Source organism: Peromyscus maniculatus, chromosome 4, assembly GCF_049852395.1.
Source record: "Peromyscus maniculatus bairdii isolate BWxNUB_F1_BW_parent chromosome 4, HU_Pman_BW_mat_3.1, whole genome shotgun sequence".
Classification (NCBI taxonomy): domain Eukaryota; kingdom Metazoa; phylum Chordata; class Mammalia; order Rodentia; family Cricetidae; genus Peromyscus; species Peromyscus maniculatus.
Window position 1 is genome coordinate 71,143,701 of NC_134855.1, and position 17,020 is coordinate 71,160,720.

At 41.6% G+C, this 17,020-nt stretch overlaps 1 protein-coding gene and 1 long non-coding RNA gene across 3 annotated transcripts in view; one reads left to right on the forward strand and one right to left on the reverse strand.

Moving 5' to 3' along the window:
• Positions 1-17,020, reverse strand: part of Hsd17b12 (hydroxysteroid 17-beta dehydrogenase 12) — a 140,783-nt gene that overhangs the window by 29,049 nt on the left and 94,714 nt on the right. Inside the window, exons 5-6 of the mRNA XM_042275778.2 lie at positions 9,675-9,739; positions 8,829-8,873 (exon numbers count right to left, since the gene is read on the reverse strand). Of these exons, the coding sequence (XP_042131712.1) occupies positions 8,829-8,873; positions 9,675-9,739 (110 nt within the window). The remainder of the gene's footprint in view (positions 1-8,828; positions 8,874-9,674; positions 9,740-17,020) is intronic.
• Positions 1-17,020, forward strand: part of LOC121828743 (uncharacterized) — a 42,238-nt gene that overhangs the window by 12,459 nt on the left and 12,759 nt on the right. For both annotated transcript variants that reach the window (XR_006071270.2, XR_006071271.2), the window contains exons 2-3: positions 2,122-2,210; positions 2,754-2,995. This is a non-coding gene — a long non-coding RNA (uncharacterized LOC121828743). The remainder of the gene's footprint in view (positions 1-2,121; positions 2,211-2,753; positions 2,996-17,020) is intronic.

The window sequence follows — 17,020 nt, forward strand, 5'->3', positions numbered from 1 at the left end:
GTCCACCTAACTCTGCTCTAACTATTCCTCCAAAGAAACCTGCTTAAATCAATCAAGTCTGTGTTCAGGTCACTGAGAAATGGACCTGTCCAATTTAGAAGAAAACAGTTTCTTACGTACAAAAATCTAAAACAAGTGTTCAACTGAAATAAAGAGCAAGTTTTTAAAAAATCATAGTGTAGTTGTAAGGAATTAACAATAATGTTCTACAATACCCCCCCTCCCATTTTGAGAAATGAGCCGAGAACTCTACTGGAAACCACACCAGAATGACACAGTATACACATCCTTTGGCAAACTGTATAATTTGAGCTCCATGGAGGTGAGGAAGTGGGAACATAGCTTAATTAGAAATTCTTAGAATCTCACCTGTATAACTAACAGAGTATTTACTCCACAGGGGGTGGGAAGCTTAATTAGATACAGTTTTTAGAGCACTCCGAGATCTGTAAGTATTACTTGATTTTGCCTTTTCTTGGTGCTTAAGTCTTTCAGGAAGTTCAGAGTTCTCTTAGTCTGGAATGTTGCCCCAGGCCATAAATAGAGCTTTTCCTTGTCCAATAAATCTCACTTTGATCTACATTAAAATAAAACAAAAGGAGAAAAAACTTCCCAGAACGAGTTGCTTGTTAACAATGCCAAACCTAAAGCCCTAATTTACATATTCTAAACAAAGATTAAAAAGAATGAGCAGAGTTTCATCTGGTGTTTCCCAAGGTGCAACACTTGACTATGTAAGTACTTCTATTATTTTTCCCCCCAAACAAGGTGACAACTTCTTAAAAGTGACAGACATTGAAAGGAGAAAATGATTCCTAAAGTTCAAGACACTGCATGTTTTCATTTTCCTATGAAAATCTACAAGGGTGTCTGCTGTGGGACGGTCTGTATGTCAAATTGCTCTGATTGGTCAATAAATAAAACACTGATTGGCCAGTGGCCAGGCAGGAAGTAGGTGGGACAAGGAGAGAGGAGAATTCTGGGAAGCAGAAGGCTGAGGCAGAGAGACACTGCAGCCACCGCCATGACCAGCAGCATGTGAAGACGCCGGTAAGCCACCAGCCACGTGGCAAGGCATAGATTTATGGAAATGGATTAATTTAAGCTATAAGAACAGTTAGCAAGAAGCCTGCCACGGCCATACAGTTTGTAAGCAATATACGTCTCTGTGTTTACTTGGTTGGGTCTGAGTGGCTGTGGGACTGGCGGGTGGCAAAGATTTGTCCTGACTGTGGGCAAGGCGGAAAACTCTAGCTACAGGTGTCTTCATTTCTGGAGGAAGAAAGCCATGGAAGAAGTATTGTCCTGAAGTTTGGAAATACTCTGCCTCCCCTGTATCTGAGGCAGCCTGTTACTGCCATCCCAAAAGGCTAAGTTGGCCAGTAATTTGAAAATGTTAAGTAGCAGAGGGACAGCTAGATTCAAAATGAATAAGACTCTATTACCTTGGAATATCCTCATCCAGAAAAGCCTTGGGTGGGGGAATCCGTGTTGAAGGACACATCCTACTTAGGATTTATTAATCTCCTAATGTTATATGGGAGGAGAATATCAGGATACATTTCTAGCACATTCCTAAATTAAATACAATTAGACTGAGGAATAAAACTCTTCTCACAGATTTACAAACTGATAGGAGGCTCCCTACTGATACTGTGTTCCCGCTTGAGGCATATCCATGGAAGAAAGAGAAAATGAGTGCTTTGGTGCTCTCCACCCTTTGGCCAGTCACCCAAACACTTACATCGTGGGCAAGGCACAGCACTAGGCTCTTTTGGTAGCTGGCCTACAATGAAGACATGATGACACAGCAGGAGAAAACAGCCTTTCCAAAGTGTCTAACAAGGCTTTGAGGGTAACGGGCAGTTCAGGCAATGCTGTTCTGACAGCACTCACCTGAAAAAGAGAGCCACCTCTCAAGGTTCTATTTAGGTTTCAGAAAACCCCAAGAGTGCTTGTGTCTCCACAAAGCTCATAAGTGGAAAGCTCATCAGTATACTAAAGGTGGGGACTTTGGGGAGATGATTATTTATATCATGAGGACAATCTCTTCCCGATTGAGACTGATGTCCTTACAGAGACCTGATGAAACCTGTTTACTTCCCCCTTCACCATGTGAAGACACAGGAAGAAGGCACCAGCTATGAGAAATGGGTCCCTCTTCAGACACTATTAGCACCTTCAGCCTGAACTTTTCACACTCCCAAAAGGTGAGAAATATACGTTGGTTCTTTATATCCAACACAGTCAGAGGTGTTTTTGTTCTTACATCAGCTGCAAATGGACTAAGACGGAGTGGTTGATTTGGTCCATGCCACTCCACTCCTTCAAGTCCACTAAGCAACTGCTCAGTTCGAGTAGCCTGAAGACATGGAGCTACCTGGAAGGGAACTCACACTCACACATCTAGAAGCACCAATCACACAACAGAGATCACAGGCTGCTGTGAGCTAGAGAAGCAAGGCATAACCTCTCACATTCTCTCTGCTACGCAGCTCCTGAGGTGTGTTCCCATGATTTCTAGAGTTTTCCCAAGAGAAGCTATAAATCTGAATGTGAAGCTTTCTGCTTTTGAAAACTGAATCAACTAAAAGACACTGGTAGGCCATATCTAGCCACAGACAATTGCCTGTAACCTCTGACCTAAGAATTTCTCACAATTTACTTCAACTGACACTTGTTCACCATTGTAGGGTGTGATTCTTTAAAGAACTAGACATTTTAATTTTGGAAATGCATTCATCTGTTTGTAGGAAAAACATCAGCGGTGCACTGCTTAGCATAAGGCAGGAAACAAGCGGGTCACGGGGCCAATGCTCATGTGCAAACAGCTCCACAGCAAGCACTGCAGAGCGAAGGGAGGCCATGCAGTGTGCCGTGGGCCCAAGTGACTCCAAGCCCAACAGTCCGGAAGAGACAGAGATTGCTGGCCCTCCAGCCCTAAGAAGACAAGATTTCCAGTCATACATTGGTTGAGTGTTTGACAAAGAAACAGGTAACTTTTTATTCTCTATTTAAGGTTGCTCCTTTCTATTCTTCAATAAAGCAACTAACTATCAAAATGCAACAGCATTCACTCAAGTGGAGGTGTTCATAAATTTTACCACCATGCATTGTCTTCTCTGTTCGAAGGAAGGTAATTAAGAAGGTTAGAATATTCCCTCTGATAGGATGGAAGTCTTAGTTTTCCAGTTTTTACCTTATTTACCAACACCAGTAAGAGCTTCAGGTGTGAGGAGCATTGAAAGGAATGTTTTTGCCTCTCTTAGGCAGGCAGGTGCTGTGCATAGCTAAGGTTCTCTCATGTGGACAGTGCTCATCTGGAAAGCAGAGAAGTGTCTATCTTTTCCTGAGGCTCCTAAAATGACGATTTCAACAATCAAAGGACAAGTTTAGCTTGAAATAGGAAGAGAATCCCAAAAGTGGAAGATAGTGAAAGCAGCTATCAACTCTGAAACAAATGGTACAGAGTAGGATCAGCTTTGTCTCTGGACTGCTGTAGAATTCCACAGTTGAAGTCAGCCTTCTACTTGCCTGCCTCTGGAGCTCTGGTTCCACTCCCGTTTTCCAGGCAGTAATCAATAGCAGTTTAACAATTTCATTTGTAAACTCTCAGTAGTCTAGGGGGGAAATCCCACCAGGCACAAAACAGGAGCTCTTTGACAAGAGGGTAGTTCAATATCCTCAAGTTTGTCTCTAAATCACACTGTTTCTGAAGTGAAGGTCATTGTTCTTAGGAGGTTTACCTGGGATTTTAGTCACGGACCATCTCAAACTGGAGGAAAACACTATCTGGTAGGATTCCTCTTCTAGTTTATCTATCTGCCACCCTGGCCACCTCTACAGAACTTCTACCACTTACCTGCTGTACAGGGAACAAAAACAAGGCTAAATTTAATCCCTACAGGATCTGAGAGCAGCACTGGAAAAACAAACAACAAGGCTTTAAAGAATCCCTGTGAAGACAAAGACTAATGAAGTGAGCCCCACGGAAAAAAGATTCAAAAGTGAAAGAAGAAACCAGGGCTGGAGACAGGGCTCTCAGTGGTTAAGACCACTCACTGCTCTTGTAGAAGACCTAGGTTTGCTTCCCAGCCCCCACATGGTGGCTTAACACCATTCAGTGCTGGGGATTCCAACACCCTCTTCTGCTTTCTATGGGTTCCTGCACTCATGGGGTACACAAACTCAGGCAGGGCTACACACACACACACACACACACACACACACACACACACACACTAAATCTTTCAAAAATAAAGTAATCAGCGATTGTTGAGTGGCTTGGGAGAGCTGTTTACAATTAAAAACCAGGGGTCTGCAGCCACAACAGCTCTGGTTAATATTTCTTCCACGATATTCTCCTAGATCATCTCTTTATCTAGTGATAACCTGAAACTCCTTTGCATTCAGGATTATTTTACTATTATAATGCAGGGCTTACATGATTTTTACAATCACCCGACCTACTCACACAGGGCAGAGCACATGAACCTTCCAACAAGACACTAGAGCTCTACCTCTAATTTTGAGCATGAACCCCAAATCACAAGGCAAGCTGATCTCCCCAGTATTTCCTGGTACACTCCTTATTCTCTACCACATCATTTAGTGAAGACATAAAAAAGATGAACCTGATGATGACGAGGGACTGCTCTTATCTTACCAAATCCATTTACTGCAGCTGCAGGCTAGACACCTGTGCCTTAGCTCCTCTGATGCCCAACCACCAGAAAACCTAAGCTCCTGTAGCCAGACCAGTTTTCATCTCCTTTAAGTTACCCCAAGGCTCCCAGCAGTCATTGCTACTGAAAATGTGGTTCTGGCCTTGGCAACAAATTGCAGTCAGTTAAAGAACAATAGGTACAAGTCATCAAAAGAGCTTCTGGGGCAAATCACAGCATCCTAAGAGCCTAAACTCAGGGGCATCACACATAAAGCTTCCCCACAGGGAATGCCCCTCCCCGGTATAAAGAAGATAAACACATATGCCATAGAAAATTGAATGCGTGTCATATCTACCATTAGCACTGTCTTACACATACATACGCTGGATTCTGCAGCTCTCTCTGATTCTCTATCTGTTGAACACTCGAGTTCCTGTACAACCCTGACCTCATGTCATTTTCTGCCTCTTGGCTTACCACAGTTCAACCACTCTCACTGCTCCAATCAAATCATTTTCACATCTGTATGGTACCATGGACGTGATTTTACCAATCCTATCCACAGTACAACAAACCAAACCAACTGCGCACCATGCTCCATGAGCCAATGGGCACCATGAAGCAGGAATTCTGAATGCTTTTCCATTCAAAGTTTACATCACAATGATATAAGAAAATTTAGATCCACACTTAAGACTGACTAAAGGATGTTTATTCAACTTATTTAGGAAGTATTATAAACAGTAAACTCCCTTAGTGCTTTTAAAATAGGATTTGGTCTGCAAAAGAAGGCTTGTATACATTTTAAGCTTATATCCAAATCTTCTATTGGTGAAGCTTCCCCTCTGTATGGCTCACAAGTGTTTAAACTGAGCATCTGTGTCCATGAAGCCAGTGGGTGGAAACCAGTTGACCTATGCCAATCCAAAAAGAGAATGGGGAAGAGGAGAATAAAGAGGGGGTACACTGTGCAATACACTAAGATATTAGGAACAGTGTCCCATTCCTAGTTCCTCCCCTCTTCTCCTCTGTTCTTGAGACAGGGGCTCACAATGTAGGCCAGGCTAGCTTCAAACTCCTGATTCACCTGCCTTAGTCCCCCAAGTCCTGGGATTAACAGATATGCTCATGACCACTGGTGTTTACCATCACTTTAAAATGGGCTAGCTACTTTGCAGGGCTGTTGGATTTGTGCTCTTTTATCCATGACGCATATAGTACTATTTGGTTTTTAAGCAAGGATGAGATGGATGACATGCTAATCTATGCTAAGATGCTGTGTGAAGGACATGGTCTGTGGCCGTGGAGCTGAACAAGCTCCAGGATTAAGGGCAGGACCTTGGCCTTTTATCATTAGTATTCTACAGATGGCTAGCCTAAACTTCATGTTGTGGAAATCCGAAGGCCAACATTTTAAAGCAGTGCCAACAATGAAGTGTCAGCAAGCAGGACTGTAAGAGAAAAGACTAGATCCAGAGTAAAACCCTATACAGCTAGCTGATTGACAGAGAATAGAAGTTATTAGCAGACAAACCCATAGCTGGTATTAAGAATTCTACAACAAGCTGGGCGGTGGTGGCACACGCCTTTAATCCCAGCACTTGGGAGGCAGAGCCAGGCGGATCTCTGTGAGTTCGAGGCCAGCCTGGGCTAACAAGTAAGTTCCAGGAAAGGCGCAAAGCTACACAGAGAGTTTCTGTCTCGAAAAACCAAAAAAAAAAAAAAAATTCTACAACATAAAGCTTAAGTACTCAAATGAGGCTTTCTCGTGAACTTAGGACAATATATTGTGAAATACCTCACACTGCTTTAACACTCATTATTTTCAAGCATTTGGCCAAATACACACATTAAAAAATAATCAGAAAAAAAAATCAGAACAACAGTAAAACCATTCATTTTAAAAGGAAATCCAACAAGATATAGAAATAACAGAACAATATGTCAATTTTTATTTAAAAAACTTTGTCTTCTAAAAAATAAAAGAAAATCATTATTGCATGTATTTAGTAAAAAATATCAGCTTTGAGTTTAATAAAAAATAATAACATTCTCTCTCTCTCTCCTTCCCTCTACCCCTGCTTCTGTCTGTCTGTCTGTCTATCTCTGTTTCACTTTGACTCTCTCTCCAGGGTCTCATGTAGTTCAGTCTGGCCAAGAAGGATCTTCAATTTCTGGTCCTCCTACCTTTTCTTCCACTTCCTAAGGCCTACGTGACCATGCCTGGTTTTATGAGGTTCTGACCAGGGCTTTGTGCCTACTAGGCACGCACTCTACCTAGTGAGCTACACCCCCAACTCTGAGTTTTAAAGACATTACCTGGTTTCATTCAAACAAGTCACTGAGATACGAGAAATATCTTTAATTTACAGACGGAAACTAAAATGAAAAAGTAATTTACCCCAAGACTAGAATGGCTAGAAAATGGTAGTTCCTTAATTATCCTGAACATTTATATGAATCTGGTAAAGAAAATGCCCCTAAAACTATATAATATACTCCTATTAGCCACACTGAAAACCATCAGGTTCACAAATGTGGACCGTGCTCTCCATCTATTCACATCTCCACTGGTGACTCATCTGCTTTCTTAAACTTCAACTTATATAAAAACTGAACAACAACACACACACACACACACACACACACACACACACACACACACACACACACACGAGATGGGGTGGGGAGGGAACCCTTGATCACAACAAGGGAGAAGATACAGTTTAGTATTTATTTAACAAAAACATTTGCCATTTTATCACATGATACATTTGAGGTGCTTTGTAAGTAATAATCTAACCAATGTCAGCTAGCTGTAAGCACTGAATTAACACATCCAAATCTTTACATTACACAGGGAAAAGCAAAGCCATACATGAAAACTCAGGCAAGGTGTAATAGCATTAGGTTCTTGGACTTAAACCAGCCATGTGAGGTCATTGTTGGTTTCTCTTCAGATATGAAGACATGAAGGTAGCTTTTCTTGAAAATTCACAATGGAGAAAAACACCAAGATCCCACCATAAAGTGAAACAACATTTAATTCTTATTTGTATTTATTTTATCATTTTGAATAGTTCTGACGCAAACTACTTCTCACTTCCTTAAATAAACTAGCATACATGAGTTACTAACAGAGCAGCGGCTTTCTTTTTTTTTTTTTTGGTTTTTCAAGACAGGGTTTCTCTGTGTAGCTTTGCGCCTTTCCTGGAACTCACTTGGTAGCCCAGGCTGGCCTTGAACTCACAGAGATCCGCCTGCCTCTGCCTCCCGAGTGCTGGGATTAAAGGCGTGCACCACCACCGCCCGGCTCGAGCAGCGGCTTTCTACAGGAAGGCTCACATTTAAGTGTCTGACACTGCTCAAGGGAACGCAGCCTCTGGCGACACCTCCCCCTCATCTGGTGTATGTAACTCAGTAGTAACCTCCATAGCTCCTGTGCAAGCAGAGCTTAGGTGTTTATACTCTCCAGCATCGAGTTCCTTCTGCAGAGTCACAATGTAACCTTGTGTTATATATACTGAGTAATATGACTATAACACATGTTGAGCAACAAGTGACCAGGCTGGATACCTTTGTTGATCTTGGTTTATTTTGTTTTGGAGACAGGATCTCGCTATGCAGCCCTGGCTGGTCTAGAACTCATTATGTAGACCAGGTTGGACTTGAACTCACAGAGCTCTGCCTGTCTCTGCCTCCCAGTGCTGAGATGAAAAACATTTGCCACCATGCCAGGTTATCCTGGCTGGTTATTATGTACAGTTATTAAAAACTACACTCATTGGTTTCCAGACTCCTGACTTCCCGTAACAGTGGCTATTTCATATGTCAGAATGAAAACAAGTCAGCATGAGCAAGTGGCTCAGGAGAGTCAGCCTTTAACCTGAGCTAGGTTTGCAGTCAGTCCTGGTACGTACCATGGTGAACGTGCACAGAAGACTCATGAGAACTGTTAGACTGTTAGAAAGCAAACTAAGACAAGCCTGTTTGGGGGCAGTTCTTTCTGCTTCCTGGAGACTTAAGGAAACAGACTACATTCACCTGGAATACATATGGTAAATGAGACTTGACAGAAGTTGAGCCAACAGACTCTGTATCAGTGTTTTTAGATAGAAAGAGCCAAAAAAAAGTTGACAGATTTGTAACAAATCTGCTTACCTTGCAAACAGAAAGAACATTAATATTTATCAGTTTCTTGATGGTCTGCAAAAAAATTAGATAACTTAATTAGGAAAGGAATGATGTTACAAATACACTTTGGGGAAGACAAATGGGAAGCTTCTTCAGATACTGCAAAGAACTGTAAATACAATGGGAGCTGAGGTCAAGAGGTAGATTTTTGCTTTATCTCAATGTTATAATATGTGTAACAAAAGCAGCAATTCATACTAATATGCAAAATGTAAGGTAAATGCACAAGTCAAATTTGAAAGTGAAGAGACACATTAAATCCAAAATAAAACACTTAGTAATTTCCTCTCAACTAATAGGGAAAGTGGAGATGATTGAAGTTAAGAGCTTCAATTGATTTTAAAAACTGACATGGTCCTTCAGGGATGTGACTTCTTAGTTTTCATTAAAGGATTATGCATGTAACAAGGCTGCAGCTTTCATTTTGGTAAAGCTAGTTTATTTCAATTAACTATGTTGCTATATATTAACATATTTATGAGTTTTTAAACTGAATTTTGATGTCCCAATACTTAAAATAGAGCTATCTTAATCTAATAGAAAGAGTAATAATGAAATTAGAGTTATTATTGATCCTGGCACTGTGTAAATATTTTTTCATTCAATCCTTCTAGCAATCCTATGATGCTACCTATTTTACATTTGCGAGTGAATAAACAAACTACCTACGGTTAGGCTCATCCCCACAAGAGCCAAGCCATGAATTGCAGACAGCTGGACTCTGATACTCAATCTGAAATCATTCTTCAATACTGCCTCACTGATACTTTCATGCATTCTTTTTGTTACCATAATAAACAAAGAAAAACTCACATTGTCCAAGTCAGGAATTTCCAAAAAGTATTCTGGATACTCGTATGACATGCCCACATTGTTCACTGAAATAAGACAAGATTGTTAGCTAGCACATTTATTTTACCAATGTCCTGAAATGCTGATTAATTTATTGAGACTAAAATGCTACATATAAAGTTATATCTAAAATCCTCATTACTCCAGTTTAAATGCTCTTTCCTTCATGAAACCTTTCTGTACTTACCATCTACATGCCTCTCCCTGGTAGCTCTCTGGAAAGTGTGTTCTTCCTCTGTATTAGTCATCTGTAGATAATGTCAATCAATTGTTCTGCTCCTTACACCTTCATGAACAAAGAATGCACAGTGCAGGAGACTGGAAACCTGGGTTCTACTTACAGCCATGGCACAAAATGTGTGACCTGAATAAGTCATGTCCAGTTCACATCTCAGCCTATTCACCGCTAATGTAAGAGTTTACTCAGTCATGTAACAAATATTTACCACATGCTTGTAGGCAAGGCATGTGCTGCTAGGGACTAGAAAGGGCAGACAGACAGAGAAGGGTTCTCATATCATGGGTTTTACAACCTGGTAGGAAGAGAAAGGTTCCTAACCCAAAGAATCCATTATTTCATAACAAAGTGTCCAGCGTCATGACAGTCTATTTCTAGAGAGCCTGACTTCGAGGCTTCTTGTGAGCTAGGAGGGCAGATCAGACTAGGTCTCTTTAGTAAACAGTCCAGGGAAGGCTTTCCTCGAACCTTCCTCTGTGCAGAGTCATCTCACCTCAGCTCGGTGCTGTAAGACTATAGATCATTTGGATAGATTTATACATATTAGGTCGTACAGTGGAATACTCAGTTATCAGCGGTTTCTCTAGACCCAGAAAGACAAAGACAAACAAGAAATAAGGAACATTGCCAAGATGGATGAAATATCCTTGACTTTACATAAACTAATTAACTTACAAAATAGATTATCTATTTATCTACACTTAACTGCCACAACAAGCCCATGAGGTAATTTCTAAGTTATACCCTAGAAGCTGAAATCCACAGCACTTAAAAGATCATAGGGCAAACCATGCCAGAATTGAAATTCAGAAGTTTGACTACAGAACCTCAACTTTAAATCACTAAAACTACCACACACCTTCATCTGGGATTTACTCAGGACAAGTGACCAGTAATAACTGGAAAAGAAACAAAATACTGATAGCATGTTTAACAAAACCAAAGAACTAGAAAAAAGTGTCATTGCAAGACGATAACAAAATTATGGTCACTTTGTAGGCGTACCTTTTCCAATACTAAATTAATAGTTGGAAGAAATGGGATAGTGTTTCATATTTAGCTAGGTCTATCACTAGAGTCTGAGCTTTCAGATTTTCCTTGCAAAATTCTGTAAGGATGGCTTTAACAGCTCCCTGACAGCCATCTGGAGACAGGAAAGCCAATGAGGAGGATCCTTGCCTACCTGAAGAGGGAGAACGTCTGAACAGCTAATAACAGTGGCTCTGAATCCGTTTTTATATTACTCCTCCCTCTATCAACTGTCTCAGCCACCACTTTATAAAAGATGTGAAAAATTCAAAAACCAAGGTAAGGCCTTAAGAGCAGTTGACTTTAGTTCAACCACTGCAGAGTTATAAAGGATAAATAGTTTATAATTATTAAAAGTATAACTGTAAATCTTTTAAGAGCCAAAACTGGTGGGCTATTTTTGTTATTATTCTGAAATCTAGAACTTTGTAAGTAAAACAGCTGACTTGCAATCTTAGCATGTGCTACAAGCACAAAACTGAACTAAGGAAGCACATAAATAACTCAGCAAGCTGGGGACTGTGATTCTGGTTAAAGTATTAACAGTAGACAGCTTTCTGACCTGCCTCTGCTAACTGAGCCAAGAAAACTAGCAGTGCTGTCGCTCATACAACAAAAATGGGGAAATCTATTCAACAGAGCGGTATTAAGAAAAAAAACAACTCTTTAATCCAAAGTAATAAACTATCGTGTAGGAGGACTGTGTTAAGTATCCTAAGTGCCCAACAAAAACTGTGAAATCTAGAAGGGGATTTCAGAGCATCAAGTCTAGGCTTATGAGTTGGATGAGGAAAAAACAGATGTCAAAACGCACAGCAGGCACCAGGACTCCTGAGCCCTCTGCCTCCCTGTATATGACGTCTTCTGCAGTAGCATGCAAACTAACTATCATCTTTCCCAGGGAGTAATCAGTTCATAGCGCTGTGAACAACTGTTGTTCTTCTCAGATCTGAGGAAAGAGAAGCTCCGAACACAGTACACTGGGATGCTGGAAATTTATATTCAAGGCACTTTGGAGTCAGCAGATACTGGATGAAGCTCTGTAGTCATCATCACTACTTAAAGACCGGACTCACTGAAGATGGACAGAATCACCTTCCACCTTCTTACTCAAATCACAGATGAGACTGAAAATCAGGCGTCACGCCTACAGCTGGAGGAATTTTATCATAGGCCATTATCTCTTTTCTGTACTACTCAGTACTTCTAAAATCATTCCCTACCCCTCCACAATTACCTTTATTCCTCCTCCACTCCTCCCTTTAACCATCCGACTTTAACTGCCCATTTGAGGGACTCAGTGTACATGTGTGTGTTAACAAATCTGATCATTTCGGCATGTTGCACCATCAACATCTTCTGAGGGAAAGTTTGAGGGCCATCACACTCTTCATAACTGTTTCTCCCTAAGTGCACACACTGGGAATCTCTTGGAAAAAGGCAAACCCACTGCAGTTTTATTTTGAGACAGTAGGTGACAGCAATAACCACAGCAGATAGGAAGCTTTCCGGGATGCTGAAGAAAGAGGAAGTGCTGTGAGTAGGAGGGAGAGACGGAACTACTCCCATTACAGCTTAATCTCCTTAAGAATGGGGGCAAGCAGTGCCGTCACCTTATGTACTTACAACAAGATGCTTTACAGGATTCACAAACACAACCTCACAAGTTGTTCTAACCTTATTCAGAAAGTCGAAAAATCTCTTCTAATGGATGGAACCTTAAATTAGCATCAAAGCTGCACTGCCAGCGAGTTTTGTAGCTTCTTCCTCCAGGAACCACACAGTTCTGTGCTGCTGCTCCCACCTCAGGGCCCTTTCAGTAGTGAATACATCATCTCATTCAGAAACCAAAGCCATCTGTGGAACTTCCAAATTCTCACTGTCCCAGTAATCAGCTCCAGGCCTTGAATACTTCCTAACACTTGAAGAAGCTCACCTTTATCTCTGGTCATGTTGCTGTGATAAAATACCCTGACAAAAAACACTTAAGGGGGAAAAGATCCATTTTGGCACACTGTTTGAGGTCACAGTCCAGCAAGGCAGGAAAATGAGTGTAGGAGGAGCTGGAGGCAGCTGTTCACACTGCATCCATCCATAGTCAGGAAGCAGAATGATGAATGACATGCTCGACTCACTTCCTCCTTTTTAAACAGTCCAGGACCCAGCCCAGGGAAACAGAGCCACTCACTTTTAGGATGGTTCTTCCCACCTCAATGAATTCCTCGCAGGCATGCCCAGAGGCTAAATAATCCTTCAAAGGTATGTTTAAAGGCTTGTCTTCTATCAAGTTGGAAATTAAGATCAACCATCACAGAACCCAATGGAAGAGGTGGGGCTGAGCGAGAACACAAGTATAGACAGACCAAGAAGGAAGGGAAAGTGGAAAGGCTCTGGTGGTAGGCAGAGGTGCCATCCTTAGAGACCTAGTCCCCATGGAGTGGGTCCTTCCTTACAGGGGGGACTGGCGGGGAGCTTCACTTAGGGAGCTTCACTCTTGACGGCCCATTCTGAACCCCAAAGAATACTACTGTCAAAGAAAGTGCTACATTTAGAAAAAGAAGATTTGGAAAATCCAGAATAATTCTGGGTGTTATAGTAATATTTTAATTATATTATAACTGCTTAAAATCATTTCCACATCTCATTTTTTTTTTTTTTTTTTTTTGGTTTTTCGAGACAGGGTTTCTCTGTGTAGCTTTGCGCCTTTCCTGGAGCTCACTTGGTAGCCCAGGCTGGCCTCGAACTCACAGAGATCCGCCTGGCTCTGCCTCCCAAGTGCTAGGATTAAAGGCGTGCGCCACCACCGCCCGGCTCCACATCTCATTCTTTAAAACAAGATTTTGTCCCTTCAAAGTTCATGTGCTGCTGTTCTTTATGGGCCTAGAATCCTCTATCACTGCTAGTTACCAGAGGTAGAATGATGTCATTAGAAAATTAGATTCCTGGTATCTGGGTTGTGCATGAGGGTGGAGCAAACAACAATAAATTACTAGAAAACGAAAATCCATTCATGCACTAACCTCACACAGACCACTTTCAACTGGCTTCATTTTTTATATTAATCAGAAACATCAGAAATTAATGTGGTTTAAAAATACTTTGCCTCGTGGTCGGGCTTCTAAATATAAATTACATAACATGAAGTATCTTTGTTTCCTTCTTATGACATCAAGGCAGAAAAGGATAAGCTTACACTTCAGCTACATTCATAGATATTCCAGTCCCAGCACTTCAGAGTTTATCACTAAAACCTGTTTCAAGCAATGATGTCATACACCAAAGGTTCAGTGAGTTTGTATGAGGGATGTATGTGTGTGTGTGTGTGTGTGTGTGTGTGTGTTGGGGGTGGGGGGATAACACTTTCTGCCTTAAATTTCTGTAAAATGGTCTGGGGTTTGACCTCAATGGTAGTGCACTTGCCTAGCATGTGGGAGGCTCTGAGCTCCATCTCCAACACCATTAAAAAAAAAAAAAAAAAACCTGTAAGAGGCTACAGAACTCAGAATCCAGCAGAGCTCGGGTTCAGCCCTGCTGCATCATCACTGCTTCTAAAACTGGAACATAAAATAAGTCTGCTTCCTCACTATTCTTCATACATGAAATAGGAACAATCATTTCAGCAAAGGACATACTGTGCACCGTCATGAATCCACCGTTTGGAGCAGGTTAAAATGTCAATCAATGAAGGAAAAGCTGCTGTCATGTGCCCATTAATCCAACAAGTATTTACTGCCCTCCTACTTTGTGCCCAATACCAGATACCTTGCTTTTATCATGTATGACCAGCATCAACACAACAGAGCTTCTGCAAGGCAGAGCTCAGGGCAGCTCTCAACTGGGGCAGCTGGATTTACCCCAGTACCTCCTCTGCCCTCTTCACTGCATTCAACAGACCTAGTCTCACAGTTGGAGGAGATAGTGACAGAGATGCAAAGAAATTTCCTTTTTTGCCTTCTTAACATATTGCTGGAGCTAGCACATGTTCATACACTGACAGATGATATTTGGAACACGATGTAAAACATTTTGCAAACTTTACAGTTTTCATACACTTGTAAGTAGCAATTTCCAAATAAAAGAGGTTTACAAGGCTTTAAATTTGCAGCGCCTTTAATCAGAAATTGAAAAATTAAGATTGAGTCAGAGGCAATAGCACGCACCTCCCTTTGACTGTTTAATTACAAACTGCTATGTGACTGATCCTCATTACAAAATCAGGTAAGATTTGGCACACAAAACATTGAAAGTGAGGGTGCAGAAAGAAGAATGACATAAGGCTAGTGGTTCAAAGGCAGCTATTAGGGGGCTATTTATCAATTCCTATTTACATCTCTGAAATCACAGAGTTAATTATCCAGATTTAAGTTAAAGGCTCTGCTCTAATTAATGCCATTAGCAGTGTCTGAGTGAAGAAAATAAATGTGAATTCTAGCAGTCTAACGCTTACTTCAGAAAGCTATCTCAGTCATCATATTTAGTGGGATGGCATGGCACTCTCCTGGATGGTATTTCCACAGAGTGTCCTATAGAAATGAGCCTCCATGCCTATTCTGTTTCCATGAGTCTTTTACCAGTCCTCTACCTCCTTCAGTGCAAAGGGTCCCCGCTGGCAAAGGAGGGAATTCTTATCAGTCATCCCTCTGGCTACTTGGATTTGCACTGAATTTCTCTCAACCACTCATAGTTCCAAGTGCAGTCATTATTTTGCTTTACAGAATTTTCTCTGCATCCACAGTCTCTTGTCTAGAAAATGTCTCCCTGTTGTTCAAGATAAAACCCGAAAGTTGCTACCGAGTGGTTATCTAATTCTGAACAATACACTTAACTTCTCCACATTTGTTTCTTGCCTGTAAAATGGGCAGAGGTGTTTTCATCCATCCATCCATCCATCCATCCATCCATCCATCCATCCATCCATCCATCCATCCATTGAGAAAGGGTCTCTCTATGTAGCCCTGGCTGTCCTGCAAGCCTCTATGTATACCAGGCTAGCCTTAAACTCATGCAGAATCGCCTGCCTCTACCTTCTAAGTACTAGGACTAAAGGCATGCACCATTCTGCCCAGCTTGGGGCACAGGAGTGTTCAGATTTATCTTAGTCATGTCTACCTGTATCCACTGCTGCCACCTACCAGATGCTCTCAGCATCTTATCTGTTGGGATAGCCTTATTGGCTTCCTCACACTCCTTTGCCTTCTTCCACTTGGAAGTCAGAAGGACTTCCTAAAAATGTTACCAGTTTGTGCTTAAAATTCGACTGTGGCTTCCCCAAAATGACTCTTAAACTAAATTTGGCCTGAGGATACTTCCATACTTTCACTCCTACTTAACAAACTACAACTTTACTTAGCAAGTAAACTAACTGAAAACCTAACTCATGTCAGATCCAAAAGAAATTGGGGACAAGTGGCTAACTGTGGTGCCCATTAGCACGAGCACACGCTGGCCTCCGGGCTGTCTCAGCAGAGTAAGTCCCTATTATAGAATAAGTCCCTGTGTCACAGAGTAAGAACCTGTGTCACAGAGTAAGAACCTGTTACAGAGTAAGTCCCTGTGTCACAGAGTAAGTACCTGTTACAGAGTAAGAACCTGTGTCACAGAGTAAGTCCCTGTGTCACAGAGTAAGTCCCTGTGTGACAGAGTAAGTCCCTGTGTCACAGAGTAAGTACCTGTCACAGAGTAAGTCCCTGTCACAGAGTAAGAACCTGTCACAGAGTAAGTCCCTGTCACAGAGTAAGTCCCTGTGTCACAGAGTAAGTCCCTGTCACAGAGTAAGTCCCTGTCACAGAGTAAGTCCCTGTCACAGAGTAAGTCCCTGTCACAGAGTAAGTCCCTGTCACAGAGTAAGTCCCTGTCACAGAGTAAGTCCCTGTCACAGAGTAAGTCCCTGTGTCACAGAGTAAGAACCTGTTACAGAGTAAGTCCCTGTGTCACAGAGTAAGAACCTGTTACAGAGTAAGTCCCTGTGTCACAGAGTAAGAACCTGTTACAGAGTAAGAACCTGTGTCACAGAGTAAGTCCCTGTGTCACAGAGTAAGAA